This window comes from Diabrotica virgifera, chromosome 6, assembly GCF_917563875.1.
Source record: "Diabrotica virgifera virgifera chromosome 6, PGI_DIABVI_V3a".
Classification (NCBI taxonomy): domain Eukaryota; kingdom Metazoa; phylum Arthropoda; class Insecta; order Coleoptera; family Chrysomelidae; genus Diabrotica; species Diabrotica virgifera.
The window spans coordinates 2,678,973-2,700,555 of NC_065448.1; the positions used below are offsets into that span (position 1 = coordinate 2,678,973).

Here is a 21,583-nt window from a genome sequence, read left to right on the forward strand (position 1 = left end):
TTAACATGACGTGTTTTAACTGAAACAAAACTAAATTAACCATAAAAAATAACAGTTAACAAACATTTAAAAACAGAAAGGCACATAACGTTAACAATTCGGGTCGACAACTTAAGAGTTATTTGTCAAGTGAACGGTATGCACAGCGCAGCATAAGAGAAACGAGATTGTTTAATGGAGGCTCTGTGATGTTTTGGGGTGGAAATTCCTTGAGAGTAAGTACGGATTTGGTGTCTACGTGGAGGCTTTTTAAATAGTGAGAGGTAAATTGCTTAGTTTTTCTTTCTTTGAACTCTTTGTTCCTTTTTCTATAGGAAATAATTTCATCTTAATATATGATAAGACATAACCTCCTAACGTATCGCATCGACATGTCAATTAAAAAACATATTATTGAGTAAAACCGTCTAGTTTTTTATTATGAAAGATATCAAAGAAACTAAAAAATAAAATGTTTACAAAATATGAAACTATGTTGTAGTTTCATATTGCATTGAAAACTTGAGGTCTAACAAACAAGAAGCTAGCCATATTTTACATGCTCAGTTTACTTTTGACGTCTATTAGGTATATCACACGAAAACCTATGTACTATCAGGAAGAGCTTTAAATGATGCTTACGTAGTAGTTTCGACGTAAACAATACTTGTGAATGCATTCTAATGACAGAAATATTCACATGTTCGTAGAAATATCAATAAAAGCCAAGGCTCGCGTCACGCTTCAACGCGTCTAACCACTCAAAATATTAACGGCTTCATTCAGTCTCTTAAAAAATAAACGTCCTGTTTTGCAAAACATCGTTAAAAGAAATAATTGAGGCAAATATTCTCTAATAGTCTAGGGGCAAAAGGGGTTTCGTGGCCGATTGAGGTTCGTGAGATTTTACAACTTATCTATTATGAATTTATGAACAGCTGAATTAGGCTATTGATTATGTATTATAAAAAGAAACTACAACGTTAACGGGGTTTTATTGTTTAATATAGTCAATGGACCTCTAAATATGAAAAAACCGCGGAGTGCTACCAATTAAAGAGGTGCGTTTTTGAGAAGGGGTGAATTAGTCCTAGGCACATGTCGAATTAGCGTGAGTTCTATGCACTTTTGGTACAAACACGTCTACAAGAAAATTGTTCCAGGTAAAAAATGTCACATTTCAAAGTGATAAATATTTGTTTGTGCAAAAATATATTCAAAAGAAAGGCAAGAAAACAACACGAAAGATATCAATTTTGTTTTTTGCCCCATAACTTTTTCCTATGGGGATATAGGTATAGGCATTGCTTCACAGAAAAAAAAACTTCCGTCCTTCCTCTTTAAAATGTTGTCCGGTATAAGTCTCTATAATTTATAGTTTCCAAAATATGATTTTTCAAACTTCGCTACTCACAGCGATTTTGACCCATTTTCCTTGTTACTTCGCAAACATTGTTCTGTAACTTTTTTCTACGCAGCTTTAGGTATATGTAATGGTACATTTAGTAGGAAGAAAAGTCAATTATCTTTAAAATGGTCTATTGTAGAAGGCTGTATGAATATTTTTAAGCAATATATGGTTTTTTAAAATTGTATACTTTTAATGATTTTTGATATATTTTTCGATTATTTTTGAATTTCTCATTATACCTTTTTTATTGTATATTTAGGTACCTACATATATAATTGTGCAATAAAAAAGAAAGCCTATTTTCTTTACTTTAAAATGGTGTATTGTAAAAAATTCTAGGACTATTTTTAAACAAGATATGCGTTCTCAAAACGTGACATATACACATGACACAGGTCCCACTAAGTTGGAATCATATGAAAACTTTTTTATTATTAACTTTATGAAAAAAATATTCTTTATAAAATGCTCTGCATAATCTAAAACCTGAGATGCAATCATCAGATATAAAATTTTATCAATAGCGTACGAAGTATGTTAAAAATATGAATTTCGCTCAAGAGTGAAGTACCTTTATATTTTAAAATATCAAAAAGTGTTATCAAGAAAAGTTAATTGGAATTAAAAATTATGTTATATTATGCAACTATATTCTTCTTATTAAAAAAATAAATTTTCTTAAAATTTTTCTCAAATTAAGGATACCCTTGGATATCCTACGGATATTTTGTTTAAAAATAGTCCTAGAATTTTTTGCAATACACCATTTTAAAGTAAATAAAATAAGCTTTTTTATTGCACAATGTATATACCTAAATGTACAAGAAAAAAGTCATAATAAGAAATTTAAACAATAATCTTATGAAAATATCAATAATCAGTAAAATTATAAAACCTTGAAAAAGTATAACTTGCTTAAAAATAGTCGCACAACCTTATACAATAGACGATTTTAAAGGTAATTGACTTCTATTTCTACTAAATGTACCATTATATATACCTAGAAATTCGTAGAAAAAAGTTACAGAATAATGTATGCGAAATAATAGGGAAAATGGCCCTAAAAATGCTGTGAGCGGCGAACTTTAAAAAATCCTATTTCGGAAAATATAAATCCTAGTGACTTCTACTGAACGTCATTTTAAAGATAAAGGACTGAAATTTTATTTCACTAAAGCAATACCTATACCTATATCCCCGAGAAAAAAAGTTATGGGGTAAAAAACAAAATTGTTTTCTTTGGTGTTTTTTCTTGCTTTTCTTTTGAATATATTTTTGTAAAAAAATATTTTTTACTCTAAAATGTGATATTTTGATAGTAAATTTAACCTGGAACAATTTTCCTGTAGTCGAGTTTGTACCAAAAGTGCATTGAACTCACCCTAATTCACCCTGGGCCTAGGGACTAATTCGCCCCTTTCTCAAAAACGCACCTATTTAAATGGTAGCACTCCACGTTTTTTTCAAATATAGAAGTCCATTGACCATATGAGACAATAAAATCCCGTTAACGTTATAGTTCCTTTTAGCTCTCTTATTTTGAACATAATCAATAGCCTAAATCCCGACTCTTCAACATGATAATCCGAATTTTCGTACAAGATTTTGTTACTAACAATGTGATGATTAATAAAGTAATAAAAATATAGAGTTTTTTTAAATCATGTGTTGTTTCTTACAAAAGACAAATCAAGCAAACTTTGAAAAATTGAAATCAGTCCATTAGAAGCCGAGATATTGCAAAAGACACCGCACACATCGAACGGAAAAAATAATGTGACTCAAATTGAATAAAATTTACATGAGTAGATTCGTCTCGAAATAACGATCATTTCATACCATTGCGCCAACTCTGAATTTTGCTTAATAACGGCGTAAATTGATATAATAAAATCTAAAATCAAATGGATAGGTACGTAAGTTAGACAGAGAAAAAATATTTAATAATTCGATACTCCATAAATCTTCTGCAGGTCAGTCATACCAAAATATAATACTTCCTTTAATCGGCTTAGCTCACGCTGGGTTTAAGCTGTTTTTAATAGACAGCTAGACTAATATTATTTATGAATGACATTTTTATGGACTTCAAAAATATGATTTCAATAAACTTTTAATTACAATTTGCGCCGTTATTAATTAAAATTCAGAGTTTGCGTAAGGATATGAGATGATCGTAACTTTGAGACGAATATATTCATATATATTTTATTGAATTTCAGTGACATTATATTTTCCTTAAGGTGTGTGCGGTGTTCTATATATTTAAAAAAAATTATCGACTATATCAGACATTTTTGTTTATAACAACTCTGCTTTTACTTAACGTAAAAATATTCAAAGCACCTCATTTTAAAGCTGTGATTGTAATATTTGAAATATATTTTAAAAAATCAATTTTTGACATTTTATCAATTTTTGACGAAGTTATAAAAAGGTAAAATATTCAATTTACGCCAAGAAAAAAATGTTTAATACCGATTTATCGGTGCTATGAGATCAAAAAATTTAGTATCATCATGTATCATGTTAATGAGGACTAGAGGATGGGGTGAAACTCACCCCAGGGCAAAAGCACACATCGGCACAATATCACTTTTTTCTTTGACATGTTAGCTATGCGTATGCCAAATTTCGTCAAAATCCAAGATTTCGTCAAAATCCAAGCGGTTCTTTAAAAATTACAGTAAAAACCGTGAAAGAATGTACTACTTATATTTATTAAAAACCCTCAAAGGGCTATATCTCAAGTCCCAGAACCTTTTCGATCTAAAAAAAATCATCATTTATTTATTTATTTATTTATTAACGGGCCTTGCCCACTTTTAGTACAATTTACAGTTTAAAAACCTCAATAGAATTAGTCAAATAATAAAATCTTAACATAAAAACAGTCTAAATACAGTCTAAAAAGTGCTTAGAAAAATAAAGTTAAATTTGGCCCCGGGCCCCTTTGATTTGTTTAAGGAGACATTTTTGAACAGGAATTCACAAAAAAAACCGAATCAGAAAATTCGTCATTCTTTACAAAATTAAATTATCAGTGAGAAAAATGACATTTTTATTATGTACAGCCTGTCTGAAGTTTGGAGTGAGTTTGGTGCAATTGATTCTCATTGAATAATATACAATTTTATGGCCAAACATTTTCAAAATTGCCAAACGCTATGTTCTGAATTTAATGACGGTCCGCACAAAAGTAGCTCATGGTCCGGATGCGGACCGCGGTCCGCTAATAATTGGTGACCCCTGCTCTAGGTATATAAGAATTAAGGCCAACATTGGTTCTCCTAAATGGCTGATGAAATACGTTAACTGATCTGGTGTTTCTAATTGGAACTGCTAACAAAATTGTGGAAATCAGTAAAGGACAGTCAATCATGCTATTAATGAGTTTAAAAAATATTTTGAGATCTGCCTGATCCCTCCTCACTTTCAAAATCGGCAGGGAAAATGTATTTTGTAATAATGCAAAATCATATGAAAACTCATTTACACGAGGTATATTGTATTTATATGCTAGGTACCTAAGGAACTTTCTCTGCACCTGCTCAATTCTGTGAATGTGTGAAGTATAATGGGGGCTCCAAACTGAAGAACAATATTCCAACAAAGGTCTGACAAGACTACATAGTAACAGTATATCAATCTAATATAATTAATACTCCCAAAGTCATGTGTGCTTCGGTTAATGAATCCAGCATCCTAAGTGCTCTAGAAACTATGATGTCAATGTGATTGACAAAAGAGAGTGTGGAGTCCATTGTGATTCCAAGGTCCCTAATACATGAGACTTGGGACAATGGTGTCCCTTTAATACTGTATTCAAAATTAATTTTATTAAGTTTTTAGTAAAAATTATGGAGTTGCACTTAGTGATGTTTAGATCAATGGCGTTGATCTCACACCACTCATTAAGTCTGGCCAGATCTGATAGAAGTTTAAGACAGTTCTCTGGGGAGGAAATTTTAAGGTAGCATTTCAGGTCATCTGCAAAACACAAGAATTCAGCAAATCTAAAACAGTCCAAAATATCATTGACAAATAATACAAATAATAAGGGTCCCAGGTGGGACCCTTGCGGTACTCCAGAGAGGTTGGGAATATTTTTAGAGGTGTAATTATTTACATTTACAGTTTGACATCTTTCAGTTAGACAACTGGCTAGCCATTCCAATAATGTTCCCTGAATACCATCAGTTTATAGTTTGTTGAGCAAGATTGTGTGATTTACCCTGTCGAATGCCTTGGAAAAGTCTGTGTAGATCGCATCAGTGCTGATACAGGCCAATCACATTGTGAAGTTGGGGGTTGCTGGACGAAGACACTACCCCGAACAAACAAACTTAAACTTTTTTCATAAACTTTATTCTTATAAGGTTAAAGGTACAATTACAATTACGTCGACCGACATTATCGTTATGATAGGTCAAGGTGACCCATATCTCGGTAACTATATCCCCTGACTACGCGCCAACAGAGTTCAGCGAACACAACGATGTCTCAGGTACTCGACCTTCCCATTTATATCTATTATATTAAAAACAATGCCCATATGTATCACCATATATGGTTATACTATACGTATTTCAATAATGACGTGTGCTTTCTTTGCAGTCTTTCGAATGTGTTCAATACTTTGAACTTTGCTACTATCGTAATAAATTATACAAATTGCAACTAATAATATTGACCTTATTTTTATAACAAATAAATTAGGAAAATTCCGTGAGGGTTGTCGCGTACCATCACAACATGCTGAACCACCAAAAATACATAGGTAAAAACTCTTTTTTTTAATATGTTAAATATCCTTCAGACAAGCAATCCACCTGCCTTGTGGGGAATCATACGATGATAAAGGCCATATCTATAAGAATTTTATCCATCGCTTGGATTTATTGATAATAATGTAACTTTAACATATTTTTAAAACATTTAAAGGACTTTTACCCATGTATTTTTGGTGGCTCAGCATGTGATTAACCTGTATCAACACTGATGATGATCTTTTTGGATCGAAAACGTTCTTTGACTTAGATGTAGCTCTTTGAGGGTTTTTAATAAATATATACCTGTTATAAAGGATTTTCAATAAATCTAAAAATTAAATCTAAAATCTCATGGACCCCGATCGGCCCCCTTTGCCCCTCGACTAATTAACGTGCAGATGAGTTACAAGCTAAAAGCCCAGTTGATTATTTATAGAATCATTTGGCATAGGATATAGAAGTGCCTTGACGAAACGATAGTTTGGACCAAGTGAATGTCGCGCTGTGTGTGGACACATTCTTTTTTATTTTTTTTTATAGACGATTATCATTTGGTGGCTGTAATAAAAAATGTGCTCGTAACAAATCTCTCGAAGGGTGAATACCTATGTATTAGTGTACTTAAAACAATGTGCTGTGATTTGTGTGCAGTCAAGCCTTCTAAATAATTTGGATGAATGAAAATACTTATAATATCATATATTATAAAAAGAACCTAATAATATTACGTATTATTTGATATTAGAATGCAAGAATTTGGTGGCAAACTTATTCTGATGGTCTATTCTTATTTATAAAATAATTTCTGTTATTTTTATATATTTCTGTATAGTATTACAATTTTTATTATTCTACTGTGGATATTTCTTCTGTTCAGTATATCCCAAAATGTTGTTATTGTTAAATTGTCTAAAACTTTCTCTTCTTGTTTCTTCTTTTTAAGTGCTGTCTCTTAATGGGAGGCTAGATTTCATCATCACTATCCGTACTCTATTTATCGCTGCTCTGATAAGTTCTATTTAACTGCATTTAAACCAGTTCCTTAAATTTTTCAACCACGACATTCTTCTTCCTCCTATACTCCTTCCTCTTTTTATCTTTCCCTGTATTATCTTGTATTTTATTGCCCGTTTTTTGCAATACTTCAGTGTTCATTTTCTTCTGTGTCCATGCTATTTTAAACATCCTTTTGTAACACCACATTTCAAATGACTGCAACTTATTTATGTGTTCTGGCTTCAGTGTACAGCTGTCAAAGTCCATATATTGTGGTATTGAAAACACGTAATATCCCAGAGCTCTTACCCTCAGTTCTAATGGAAGGTCTTTGTTGCAAAGAATTGTTTTCATTTTTACAAACGCGTTTCTTGATATTTCGATCCTGGCTCTTATTTCTGTTTGATCATTATTTTCTGAAATCCAGGTTCCCAGGTATGTATTTATATTTTTCAACCCTTTCCATCGGTACATCTCCCAAATGTATGTTTGTTTGTATATTTGTTTTCTTCGTTATTATCATACAGAATAGAACAAAGAAAACAGTCCACCTCGATATTTGGCAGTATTTATTAGAATTTAAGGAAATCACGAAACAGTTCGATTTTTGATCTAAGGGAGACACATTCTTACGGTACATACATCTGTCATTTGTCAACCCCATCCCTTCCACTTCCCCCTCCCCTTTTTAAATAGGGAATAGGGGTCGTATGCTAGCTCATTTAAAAGGTTATTCAATTCTCTATTCAGTAATATAAACAATAACATAATTATTTGTACAAGATATCCAGGAAAAAAATATTTTAATTAAATTAATTGAACACAAAAAGAAGCATGTATGTTTATGTGTTAGAAGAATGAATGTTAATTTCAATGTTCAAGCTGCCACCTAGCTGCCCTTGGTAGCTTGAATATTGAATTTAAGCGAAAAACAATATTTATTTTGTCAAATAAACATTTTTCTCTGTTTTCTGTCAGTAGTAGAATGTATTTTGAGTTAAATAAATTGTACAAATTCTTCTTTTTGTGTCAATTAGTTTATTTCAAAATAATTTTTCTTGGACACCCTGTATAAATAATTATGTGAATGTTAATATTACTGAACAGAGAATTGAATAAAACCTTTCAAATGAGATAGCACACGACCCGTATTCCCTATTTAAAAATAAGGGGTGAGGTAAATGGAGGGGAGGAGAGGTTGACAAATGACAGATGTATGTACCCTAAAAATGTGTCTCCCTTAGATCAAAAATCGGCCTGTTTCTTCATTTCCTTAAAATCTAATAAATACTGCGAAATATCGAAATGGACTGTTTTCTTTGGCCCACTCTGTATATTTAGTCTAATTTATATTCATTTTTAGTCTAAATCAGGTGTTCCCAACCTTTTAGCAACTGCTTACCACCTGAAATGTTTTGAAGATTTTGGCGTACCACCAAACATCAGGATTCATGAAAGCCCCCCCCCCCCTTCCTAATTTTTTCAGTAACATATTTACACTAAGTATCACTGGTTTAGAAAATCCAGTCTCACACAAGTAACTAGTGACAAATGGCATCAAAAGCAGCGTAGCTTGCCAGAAGAGCATTGGATACTCGGATTTACACCCGATCCAGAAGTCAATTAAGGATTTCTCTTTAAAACTGTCGTTCATACTGTCTTCTCTTAGATCGATAAATATTTCCTGTAATTCCAACTCATTTGGTGAGGTTCCTACAAAATGATTTCTGATCCAGTCAAGTTTGGAATAATTTTCAGAGAAACATTTATTTCAACTTTCTTGAAGAGATCTCAAGTGAAGAATTATATCAGCAACCACATCTGGTATTGGAGATATTTCGTTTTCTTTAAAAAATGATGACAGCCTAGGAAATGCAGAGATATTATTTCACTGTATTTGAAAACATAAAAGAAACAACTTTTTCTTGAAAGGAGTTTATTTTCTTATTGGCTGTAAAGAGTGTTGTGTTTGCTCCCTGAAGACAAAGGTTCAACGTGTTGAGTCTGTCAAAATTGTCAGCTAGCTACGTCAATATTGACAATCATTCTTCATCACAAAACAAGTTTTCATGTCATTATTTTTTTCAGTTAAAAGCATTAAAACTTCTCACGTCAGTTCAAAGAGAGAGATAAAAATTTTCCCTCGAGATAACCATCTCACTCCTATATGCAACAGAAGAGTTTTGAACTTGCTACCCATATCTTCACACATCGAGGAAAATAATCTTGAATTAAGAGCCCTAGCCTTTCAAAAGTTAATAACTTTCATAGCATGTGATGAAACGGAGATCATATTTTGCGGCATACCTTTAGCAGCTAATTTTTCTCGGCGTTAACACAATGTGAACTTCGGCATTCAGAAGCAACTTTCTTTATTTTTGCTGCTAGCCCTGTCAATTTTACTGACAGCTTTTGCTCCATCTGTACATAAACCAATATACTTTTGACAAAGAACGCCCATTTTGATCACAAACTCATTTATTGTATTAAAAATGAATCCAGCTGTAGTGTTTGATTCAAGTGGTTTGCAGAATAAAAACTATTCTATAACTTCTTCATGAAAATCAAATCGTCCAAATACGAGTAGCAGCGTAATCGCTTGTTTCACCCACGCGACGCATACCACCTGAAACTTTCCCGCGTACCACCAGTGGTACGCGTACCACCGGTTGGGAACCTCTGGTCTATATATTTCATTATTTCCTAGAAATTGCCTGTCGTTTTAATAGTGCTTGGAGTTGTTTAGCAGAGCTTACAGTAATCACGGTGTTATCTGATAATTTTATGTTGCTAATAGTTCTTCTGTTAGTTGAAAATGAAAACATAATATCGCTGCCTAACTCCTCTCCTCAATTCAATTTGTTAAGTGGTTCATTATCGATTACAATTTGTGCTCATTGATTCCACTAAAGGTTTGATATTATTCTTAAATCCTTTTTGTCTATTTTTGGTCTTTAGAATTTGCACTAATATTTCATGTCTCACTTTGTCAAACGCATTTTCAAAATCCACGTAACAAACATGCACACGCAGATTCATATTCATGCACCTTTGAACTATCATCTTAAAACAAATAACACCTTTCTAGATCCTCGTCCGTTTCTGAATGCAAACTGACTATCATCTATTCCTTCTTCTAGATTTTTATTTATTCTCTAGGTTTTAGCCATTGTATTCTTTAAGCATAGCACAAAAGGTGGAGAGTAATCATTGTTTCGGTATATGTCTTGTTTTCTCAATCTACTATAATGTCTAAGATTTCATCATTATGCATTTTAAGCTTTCTACTGGGATTTGGTCTGAACCTACTTTGTCGTCATTTTTGCTGGTTTTAACGTAATTTTAATTTTCTCTTTTAATTGATTCTTCTTTTAATATATTTAATGGATCTCCGTTCAAAATAATTCTAAAATAAACATACAAAAATACAAATATTTTTCTTATGTATCTACATCTTTTTTGGTCTTATTTTTCAAGGACTCAAAAATATAACTTTTCCAATACTATAATACGCAGTTAATAGTGCAGTGAAAGTGCAGTTATTTAAATACAATGTTAGGAAGAAAGAAACACCACCATCCTGGCCATACTAAACCAAAGAAGAAGAATTACATTCCATTCAGCAGGAACAGAAGGGTAAATATTAGACTCTTAAGATCAAAATTGGGTTAATAAGCCAGTTTTTACAAAAACTAATTGTATGGTCGGATATAACGGGTACTAAGTTAATTGCACCATTTTTATACAAGGAAATTTAACGAGACATAATAATTATGTAATGCTATTTAGAAATGAAATTGTACCTGCCCTGAAAAACAAGTTTGGAGCCAATTTTAATGAGATGTGGCTTCAGTTAGACGGATCTCCAGCTCATTTTGGTATAAATTTTCGGCGTCATTTAGACCAGAAATTTCCCGGACGGTGGATTGGTAGATCAGATAGTATTAAATGGCCTCCTCGTTCACCCGATTTTAGCCGTAAAGATTTTTTTATTATCAATATTTGGAAAGTAGAATTTATAAAGTATCTATTACCCGTATATCTGCAGAATTCACTTATTTTAGTACTGCTTGAATCTATTTTCTTTTATTTGCCCTACTTTTATGTTTGTGACATTCGGTCCTAGTAACTTACTTCCTGGAGAAATACGCCAGCTCTATGCAATTTTAGAGCTACAGGTCTTAAAATTTCGATTTTGTAGTAAAGTTTTATGGCAGTTTCTAATATAATGTTTGTTATGAGACTGTAAACACAATGACTACTGCAACTGCAACAAACATGAACTTTTTATTAGTAAATAAAACTAGATAAAGTCCCGTTGCAAAACCAAAAACAAAAACATAATATCAAAAGTATCGAATTATAATAAAATTTTTAGGTCACATTCGTTAAGAAACAATGTAACTTTAGGTCAAATTTCTAAAATATTGTTGGTATGTAAGAATTACATTATATACGAACCATAAAAAATAGGTTAACCTATATCAGACGGCTGTTAAGTGGGTTATGTTTCTCAAAACTGACAGGTGACTTACTTGGGCTCGATCTTGTAGTCAATAGCCATGCTTATAGTTGAAATATTCTGAGGATGGTGTTTGCACTCTCGAGATTTTACATTCTGACTATTTTGTGTGTTGTTGTATTATTTTTTTGTGTAGTATACGTTTGTGTTTTACGTCTTTACGTGTGTTGTATATGTATCATGTATAATTGTAAATGATGTGTCTCTGATTTTCTATTATTTATTTTTTTATTTTTTTATTTTATTACTTTATATATTTATATTATATCTATATTTTTTATTTTTATTACTTTGATAATGTTCTACTGATGAATTTGCTAAACATATTTCTTCATTAAGTAGAATGAGAGCGGCTTCTATGATTTTCCCTTTTTCATGTCTAGTTATTTCTTTCACGATTACTTCATTTTACTCCGTGCTCGTTGTACAAGGCATGTTTGCATGTCTGGGATCTCTCGAAGTCTCTATTTTTGATATATTATGTTTCATGCTTGTTTATTCTGACACTTGGTGGTCTTGCCGTTTCTCCCACATTAAATTTGTTGCATTCACAGGGTATTTTATAGATGCACTTTGATCTCTCTTGTGTGTTGTTAGGTTTGGTTTTAGACGGGATAAATCTCAGTATATTGGTTGTTTTGAATATTGTTTTGATGTTGTACTTATGTCCCATTCTTTTTAATTTTTTTGATAAACCTTTTACATATTGTTGTTATTACATTACAAACACATTTTTCAAGCTACCAAATAGACGCCTTTATATATGACTATCACCTGCGGATGCATCGGGGAAAGTAGTTAGGAGTTAGATAGATTACATTATGATAAATGAAAGAAACCGCAATGTTTTTAAAGCTTACACACTTAAAAATATTAAAGACATCATATAATTCTTACAATATACACAAGCAAGCTTAAGGAACCCACGATAAAAGAATGCCTCTAACAAGAACTGCATATTATGAACTCAAAATGAACATAAACACCAATGATATTGATGAGCAGTGGTATTGACTAAAACACTGTATACTAGCCGTGTAAAGAAGTACTAAAGACTTCCGCAAGGGGAAAGGAGGAATCGATTAACGACGAGATACTCAATATGATGGAACAACTGAGGCAATATAAGAACACAATAACAATAAATACAGGGAGATTAACCATGAAATAAGAAAATTGATAAAATTTAATTTAATTTTTTAAGAAAAACAAAATACGATCTAAGAAAGATGAAGTTTTTCAATCCTAATAGCAACATTAATAATATTGAAAATATTAAAAATATTACTAAAAGATTTTTAAATTGAAAAACCTATTGGTACACTTTCCTGGTGACACCTCCAAGGCTTCTACAATTTGCAAGCCAAATGGATGCTGCAGTGGAGACAAAGGGAAGGAATTCTACACTATGCAATTCACATCCCCCGTCTGCAGCTTGGTAAAGTTCCAACGGAAAATGCACCTAGTTACTCTACGGAGTAATACGACTATAAAATAAAAATGTATACCATTTTTATTCGGTTGCAATGCGAAGGCAAAACAATCTTACTTTTCAATTAGAATACGGAGTGCAATCCAGCTCTCTGAATCGCGATTTTCAATTCATATTGGAATCTCATCGGAGAGAGCGCAGGCTTGTGTTCTCCATATCCTAACTGACCAGCACCGAGAGCTTCTCCCACACATTGCAACCGAAACAAATAGGGTAGGTGACTAGCATCATCTGGCAGTTGAAAGATGAAGTTTTTCAATCGTAATAACAACATTAATAATATTGAAAATAATAAAAATATTACTAAAAGATTTTTAAATTGAAAAACTTATTGGTACACTTTCCTGGTGACACCTCCAGGGCTGGTTAAACAAACACTTTTATAATTTTTAAAACATTAATTGTCATTAATGTCACTGAATGTATTTTTTCGTAGCAACGAAGGGCATCTGACGTAATATACTTGACGACGGGAAATTATCAAAAATTATCGATTTAATTTAGATTTCTGTAGCTTTCTATTGGTCAGAATCTCCTATGAATGAAATAATCAGTAGTAATTGCACAAGAGCTCTAAAATTATTGAATTTTTCCCGAGTGACACTTTGACAGTTTTAATTATGTCAAAGTGTCACGAGGGCAAAAATTTTATATTAATTTTAGAGATTGAGTGCAATTTGTTGCGATTATTTCATGAATAAAACTGTTCAAAACCAAAATTTTATTGTAATTTATTTATATAAGTACAAATTCTTACAACTAAACACACAGTTGTTTTAAATATTTTACGGTTGAAATGAAAGTGATGACACTTTTATAATTTTTAAAACATTAATTGTCATTAATGTCACTGAATGTATTTTTTCATAGCAACGAAAGGCATCTGACATAATATACTTGACGACGGGAAATTATCAAAAATTATCAATTTAATTTCGATTTTTGTAGCTTTCTATTGGTCAGAACCTCCTATGAATGAAATAATCAGTAGTAATTGCACAAGAGCTCTAAAATTTTATATTAATTTTAGAGATCGAGTGCAATTTGTTGCGATTATTTCATGAATAAAACTGTTCAAAACCAAAATTTTATTGTAATTTATTTATGTAAATACAAATTAGTACAATTAAACACACAGTTGTTATAAATATTTTACGGTTGAAAGTCATCACTTTTATACTTTTTAAAATATTAATTCTCATTAATGTCACTGAATGTATTTTTTCATAGCAACGAAGGGCATCTGACGTAATATAATTGACGACGGGAAATTATCAAAAATTATCGATTTAATTTAGATTTCTGTAGCTTTCTATTGGTCAGAATCTCCTATGAATGAAATAATCTGACAAATTTTAAGATTTGGCAGTGACAGTGACAGCATGTAAATAATAAGTAGTTATCCTTCAAAATACACTGCTAAATTTTCTACAAAATACGCTTCAAGAGTCGTATCAGTTTTTTTTTGGAACCAGCTGTACTTTAATTTTTTCACTTGTTCAACGAGATTTTTGTTGACTAGTATGTTTAATTTTACCATTACTGCAACAAAAAAAAGTCCATAACAAAGTAAATATTTTCGTCTCTATTGGCTAGTCCGCTCCTGTCAGCACATGGTTGTCAGAGGTGGAGTTGCTCAATCCGCGCAAGCGCAAGTATCGATTCGGACAACTGACTCCAATTTTACATAATATATACTTCAACTGGCAACGGGGGTGTGTCCTATTTATCTTTGGATCTAATACTACAATCTCTTCTCTTCATCTTATTTCCTTTTTTAATTTTTAAGCCCTTTATCATTAGATCAGCGAAAAAGTATTTTTTTCTACGTTACTCATGTAAACTCGAGCTCAAATTTTAAATCTCATTAAATTTTGTAAGGGAGTTTTACGTGTATATACAAGGGATGATTAGAAGTTAGATGCAATTCATAATTATTAAAAAAAAACTGGGAATTCAATCAAGATGTAGACCAAATGTTCGTAGCAAGCATATGATTCTATAAAAAGAAGCAGACTATGGCTAGCGATGTAGTGTGCTGCAGTTAATACTCAACGGAAAGATTGACGGAAAAAGTGGAATTGGTCGGAAGAAATATTCATGGCTTCGAAACCTTAGTCAAAGGACTGGCTTATCAGCAAATCAACTATTACTAGTATGGTATAACTAGATCCAAACCCAGACATCCAAAGTGAAAGTTATCCTCCAACACCAAATTGTTCTATATGGTCCACATAATGTTCAGAAAAAAGTCACACCATTTTGAGCGTCGGGTTTGGGGGAGAGGGGGGAAAAATCGGTAAATTCGTAATTTTTTAAGTTTTTCGTCAATATTTCTAAAACTATGCGGTTTAGCATGAACAACTTCCTATACAAAAATGTTCTACATTAAATTTAACACAAAAAAGGTCCGATGCATAATCCTCCTAAAATGAACGGTTCCAAAGTTACGGAGGTAGTATAGTATAATTGGTCCAAAGAAGACCTAACCCAGACATTAAAAGTAAACGTTTTCCTCCAACACCAAATTGTTCTATATGGTCCAGATATTGTTCAGTAAAAAGTTACACCATTTTGAGCGTCCGGTTTGGGGGGGAGAAGGGGGAGAAATCGGTAAATTAGTAGTTTTTTTATGTTTGTCGTCAATATTTCTAAAAATATGCTTTAGCGTAAACAATGTTCTATACAAAAATGTTCTACATCAAATTTAAAACCAAAAGTCCTATACATAATTGTTATAAAATCAACGATTCCAGAGTTACGGAGGGTGAAAAGTGTAGGTTTTCGATACTTTTTATATGTCTTGGGCAATTTATACAATTCTTACTGATTGAAAGAAATTTTCTGTAACAGGATTTGCTATTTCAGTGGCCGATGGTATGTTAGTGATAAGCCCTTGAAGAAACGTCAACCTTACCACCCAAAATCATCATCAATTGCCCAAAAAATATAAAAAGTATCGAAAACCTCCACGTTTCACCCTCCGTAACTCTGGAACCGTTGATTTTATAACAATTATGGATAGGACCATTTTAGTTTTAAATTTGATGTAGAACGTTTTTGTATAGAACATTGTTTACGCTTAAACATAGTTTTAGAAATTTTGACGAAAAACGTAAAGAAACTACTAATTTACCGACTTCTCCCCCATCTCCCCCCCAAACCGGACGCTCAAAATGGTGTAACTTTTTACTAAACAATATGTGGACCATATAGAACAATTTGGTGTTGGAGGAAAACTTTTACTTTGGATGTCTGGGTTAGGCCTTTTTTGGACCAATTATACTATACTACCTCCGTAACTTTGGAACCGTTCATTTTAGAAGGATTTTGTATAGGGCCTTTTTTATTTCAAATTTAATGTAGAACATTTTTGTATAGAAGGTTGTTCATGTTAAACCTCATAGTTTTAGAAATATTAACGAAAAACGTAAAAACTACGAATTCACCGACTTCTCCCCCTCTCCCCCCCAAACCCGACGCTCAAAAAGGTGTGACTTTTTTCTGAACATTATATGGACCATATAGAACAATTTGGTGTTGGGGATAACTTTCACTTTGGATGCCTGGGTTATGTAATTTTTTGAATAAATTCTATCATACTGTACATGCCGCACAAGATCGAGAACGATATCGGCAAATTGTCATGGAAGCTACCCACGCCTAAAATTTGGACACGGTACTTAAAGAAGAAGAAGAAGGCTGGCGATGCTAGAAATGGAAAGACCAAGAAAATTAGTGAAGTTAACTCAAATGTCCGTAACTCGTATGTACAGGAAAAAATAGGAAACAGAACATTGATGCCATTTAGTATATACCATCAGGATTTAGACAAGGAGACACTTTATTACCGTTTCTATTGAATTTGGCCTTAGAATATACAATGAGTAAACTATCATCTGAGTTTACAGTGGGATTTGCGAATTGAGGATCAAAACTATTGTTGGGCCTTTGCTGATGATCTAAATGCAGTCGCCCATTCTACAAGAGACGTGAGACAGGTGTTTTCAGAACTCGATAAAGAAACAGGTAGTCTGGGCCTTCGAATAAATGAAGAGAAGTCGAAATACATGTTCGTAATCAAAAATCCATGACCAAGAGTTAGGCAAAATATTAATGACAACAACTTCGAAGTAGTGAAAGAGTTTAAATCTGGGGGCAGTAATCACATACGTCAACAACCTAGAAAAAGTGGTCTCAGCAAGAACAGCTGCGAGTAATAGAGCATTATACTCCCTACAATTATTATTAATATCTAAGCTGTTAAGAGCAAACAGTAGCGATCAACAGATAGCAACGAACGCGTTCCAAGATTGCGGCTTTAATTTTCAATATTTTGTCGAGATATTTGGCACATATATTCGTAATATAATAAAGAATGGCAGTACAGAGCCCAATTTCAAAAATATGTTAGTATGTGGAAATTACTCTATAACTAAATAAAATATTGAAAAAAAAGACTGTACCGCCATTAAGAAAGACAAAAAAATACACCTTCTTCAAATAAACTTTTTTATCCAGTGCCTAGATTTTGTGTCACATTAGAACTACTAAAAATCGATTTTTTTATAACAAGAAATTGAACGTCACTGACTTGGCAAAATTATTGTTTTTGATAGTATAAACGTCACTGTCAGTGTCGAATTTGTTGCCTCACTTTGAAAGTTCGCAGAACTTTCGCAATCTTGGACCGCGTTTGTTGTAGACGGAGAGGCAGCGCTGAAAAATCTATTTGAATTTACTAAAGCTAGATTTTTCACAGTTGATTACTGTGAGTGTGTAGAGAAACATACTGCGGTCGGTCAAGCGAAACGTAGAACAGGGGTTACTGAGAGGGTATCAAAGTTGCTTTCCTACGAAGGTAATTAAGTCCATTTACTAAGGCTGAAAATTAGTACACACGTTCTAAATTAAATATAAATAAAAGTTATTATAGTCGGTCAGCTGCATGACGGGACATAGCCGGTCGGTCGGTCCCAATAGTCAATTGAGGAAATGAAGCATTTTGGCTCGCAATTTTTTCGTCCAGCATGGATTTACTTGAAATTTTTACAGAAGGTAGGAAATAGTCCAAGGATAATTTTCTATATCATGCCGCTATCATACGCTAAAACCTTGGGGGTCATTGCCACCCCATCTCGGGGATGGGAATTTTTTTTTACATTTTAACCATGTAATTCGATGGAAAAGGTGATTATAAGAAAAAATTGCTTTTTACATTTTCTTCATAAAACTAATATTTTTCGAGTTATTCGCGCTTGAAAATAACAGTTTTTCGACGAAAAAATCAGCTTTTTAGAGGGTTTTTGAGAATATCTCAAAAAATATGCATTTAATCAAAAAAACTGTAGATATCAAAATTGTATCTTTTAGTAGCACAAACCAAATTCTTTTCCAATAATATCTTTAAGACCAATACAAACCGAGATACGGGATGTTAAAATTAGCTTTTTTCGTCAAATGCATAATTTGAAATATTCAAAGCCAAATAATGGGAAAAATTGGCATTTTTCGAGGAGAATTTAAAAAAAAAAATTTCAAGTATACAATTAGACGTTTAAAAAAAATAATAAAAAGTTTCTAATATGAAAATTCAGCGACTTATAATAAAAAAAATGTCGGTACCTGCTTTTCTCTACGAAAAAATCAGTGAAAACAACCCCCTAATTACCTTCCTAATTCAAAATTGGTCTTCACCTTTGTGTAGTTCCTTTTATATTTATATTATCAATACACTCAAGGAGTTTGACCTATTTAAAATGCCTAATTTTGGAAAAATATTATATCTCATTGTGTACTGATTTTCAGCCTTAGTAAATGGATTTAATTACCTTCGTAGGAAAGCAACTTTGATACCCTCTCAGTAATGTGACCCCTCAAAAATGATTTTGTAGGATTTTTAAAGAAATACAAGACTGTGTAAATTAAATTCCGTAAGATGCCTTAGTTTTTAATTGGGGCGGGTTTAAAAGGCTCGAATAAGGGAGTGTTTGTTGGTAATTAGAGGTTTTAAACAGCTATATCTGGCTAACTATTCACTGTAATGAAATCTATGCACAGGGTAATTTTAGTCATTAAAAAAGCTACAATTTTTCCAAAATTAGTCATTATAAATAGGTCAAACTCCTTAAGTGTATTGCTAATATAAATATAAAAGGAACTACAGAAAGGTGAAGACCAATTTTGAATTAGGAAGGTAGTTAGGGGGTTGATTTCACTGATTTTTTCGTAGAGAAAAGCAGGTACCGACATTTTTTTTGTAAGTCGCTTAATTTTCATGCTAGAGTCGTTTTATTATTATTTTTTAAAATGTCTAATTGTATACTTGAAAAAAGATTATTTAAGTTTTCCTCGAAAAATGCAAATTTTTCCCATTATTTGGCTTTGAATATTTCAAATTGTGCGTTTGACGAAAAAAGCTAACCTTTAACATGCTGTATCTCGGTTTGTATTGGTCTTAAAGATATTATAGGAAAATAATTTGGTTTGTGTTACTAAAAGATACAATTTCGATATCTACAGTTTTTTGATTAAATGCATATTTTTTGAGGTATTCTCAAAAAACCCTCTAAAAAGTCGATTTTTTCATCGAAAAACTGTTATTTTCAAGCGGCAATAACTCGAAAAATATTAGTTTTACGAAGAAAATGTAAAAACCATTTTTTTCTTAGAATCACTTTTTTCATCGAATGACATAGTTAAAATATAATAAAAAAGTCCCACCCCCGAGATGTTGTGGCAACCACCCCCAAGGTTTTAGCGTATGATAGCGGCATGATATAGAAAATGATCCTTGGAATATTCCCTACCTTCTGTGAAAATTTCAAGTAAATCCATGCTGGACGAAAAAATTGCGAGCCAAAATGCTTCATTTTCTCAATCGACTATTGGGGCCGACCGACCGGCTCTGTCCCGTCATACAGCTGACCGACTATAATAACTTTTATTTATATTTAATTTAGAATGTGTGTACTGATTTTCAGCCTTAGTAAATGGAAATAATTACCTTCGTAGGAAAGCAACTTTGATACCCTCTCAGTAACCCCTGTTCTACGTTTCGCTTGACCGACCGCACTATGTTTCTCTACACACTCACAGTAATCAACTGTGAAAAATCTAGCTTTAGTAAATTCAAATAGATTTTTCAGCGCTGCCTCTTGGTCTATTGCTACCTGTTGATCGCTACTGTGTGCCCTCAAAAGGAAAATCTAAATTAAGACTGTACATGTCAATTAATTGCCCAGTTGTTACGTATGAAAGTGAAACATGGACCCTACATCATCGGAAAATAAATAAGCTGTTGGCATTCGAAAGGTTCTCAGAATGATATTTGGCCCTCAAAGAGATGAAGTGACAGGAGAGTTGAGAACAAACGGTAGAATATCAGTAGGCCATCCCAAAAAAAGATGGAAGGATGATGTTGAAGCCGATTAATCTAAGATTGGGGTACAACAATGAGAAAGGGAAGCTTAAGATCGTAGAAAATGGAGGGCTATGAATGGTGGATGCGGCAACGACTCACTTCGACTTGTAAAGCCAGTCAAGAAAAAGAAGAAGAAGAAGAAGAAACTTTTTAAGGTTATTTGCACTACATTTAACCTGATTTAACTACACTGCCGAGCATAAAATTAAGGTCACCTCGTATACCCCAGGCTGTGGGTGAAAAAACGTGATATAATTCAGGAATTTTTGAAACCTATCAGGTGTTGTAAAGGACGATGCGAGGAATAACTTCTACTAAAATGTGACCAAAAATATTGTGAGCTTTTTTTTATAGCGATTTTCATTTGTTAAATTTGCAATTTTTAAAGATTTTTAATTTTGCAGCTTAGGATATTGATTCTAGAGAAAAACTTTTTTATATAAAGTTGTAAATTAAAAAACCTACAATTTGAGCTATGGTAAGTTTAATTTCGTTTATTGGTTATTGCAAAACAACCTACGAAAAGTCCAAAATGGCCGTTTTTTACAATTGCGGTATTTATTGTACAAATATTTTTTTTTATTTTTTAAAGCTTTAAAATGAAGATATTCAATTCCAAACATAAAAAAAATTGTAAGGCCGGATTAACGATTTTGTTGCTTAGATATTATAAATTGTTTATCCCAAGAGGTCAAATGTCGAAGGCTATAACTTTTTGATAAAAAAAAATCGTAGAGAGTTGATGAAACATCCAATCTCCTTCTAAAGAGTTATATTTTCATAATCTGATGTAAATAAATGCGTAGAACATGTTTAAACCTCTAATTTTTGGGTTTGAAAATAAGGAGGCAAATTTCGTTATAAACATTTAGAGCTGAAGCGGCCCTGTACATCCTATGAGTTTTTAACTTACAGATTATTGTTGCTGAAGACGAGACGAAGATTTGTAAAAAAATAAAAAATTTCTACGACCAACTGAAGCCGAGCT

The 21,583-nt window shown here is 32.4% G+C and overlaps 1 protein-coding gene and 1 long non-coding RNA gene across 5 annotated transcripts in view; one reads left to right on the forward strand and one right to left on the reverse strand.

The window, feature by feature from the left end:
- Nucleotides 1-21,583, reverse strand: part of LOC114326320 (uncharacterized) — a 70,579-nt gene that overhangs the window by 3,959 nt on the left and 45,037 nt on the right. The window lies entirely within an intron of this gene.
- The window catches only part of LOC114326319 (voltage-dependent L-type calcium channel subunit beta-2), a 143,742-nt gene continuing 128,780 nt past the window's right edge, over nucleotides 6,622-21,583 (forward strand). For 3 of the 4 annotated variants that reach the window (XM_028274639.2, XM_028274643.2, XM_050654204.1), the window contains exons 1-2: nucleotides 6,622-6,759; nucleotides 10,636-10,794. In XM_028274639.2, coding sequence (XP_028130440.1) covers nucleotides 10,711-10,794 — 84 coding nt within the window. In that variant the 5' untranslated portion in view covers nucleotides 6,622-6,759; nucleotides 10,636-10,710. The remainder of the gene's footprint in view (nucleotides 6,760-10,635; nucleotides 10,795-21,583) is intronic. The other variant, XM_028274647.2, reaches the window with a different exon arrangement.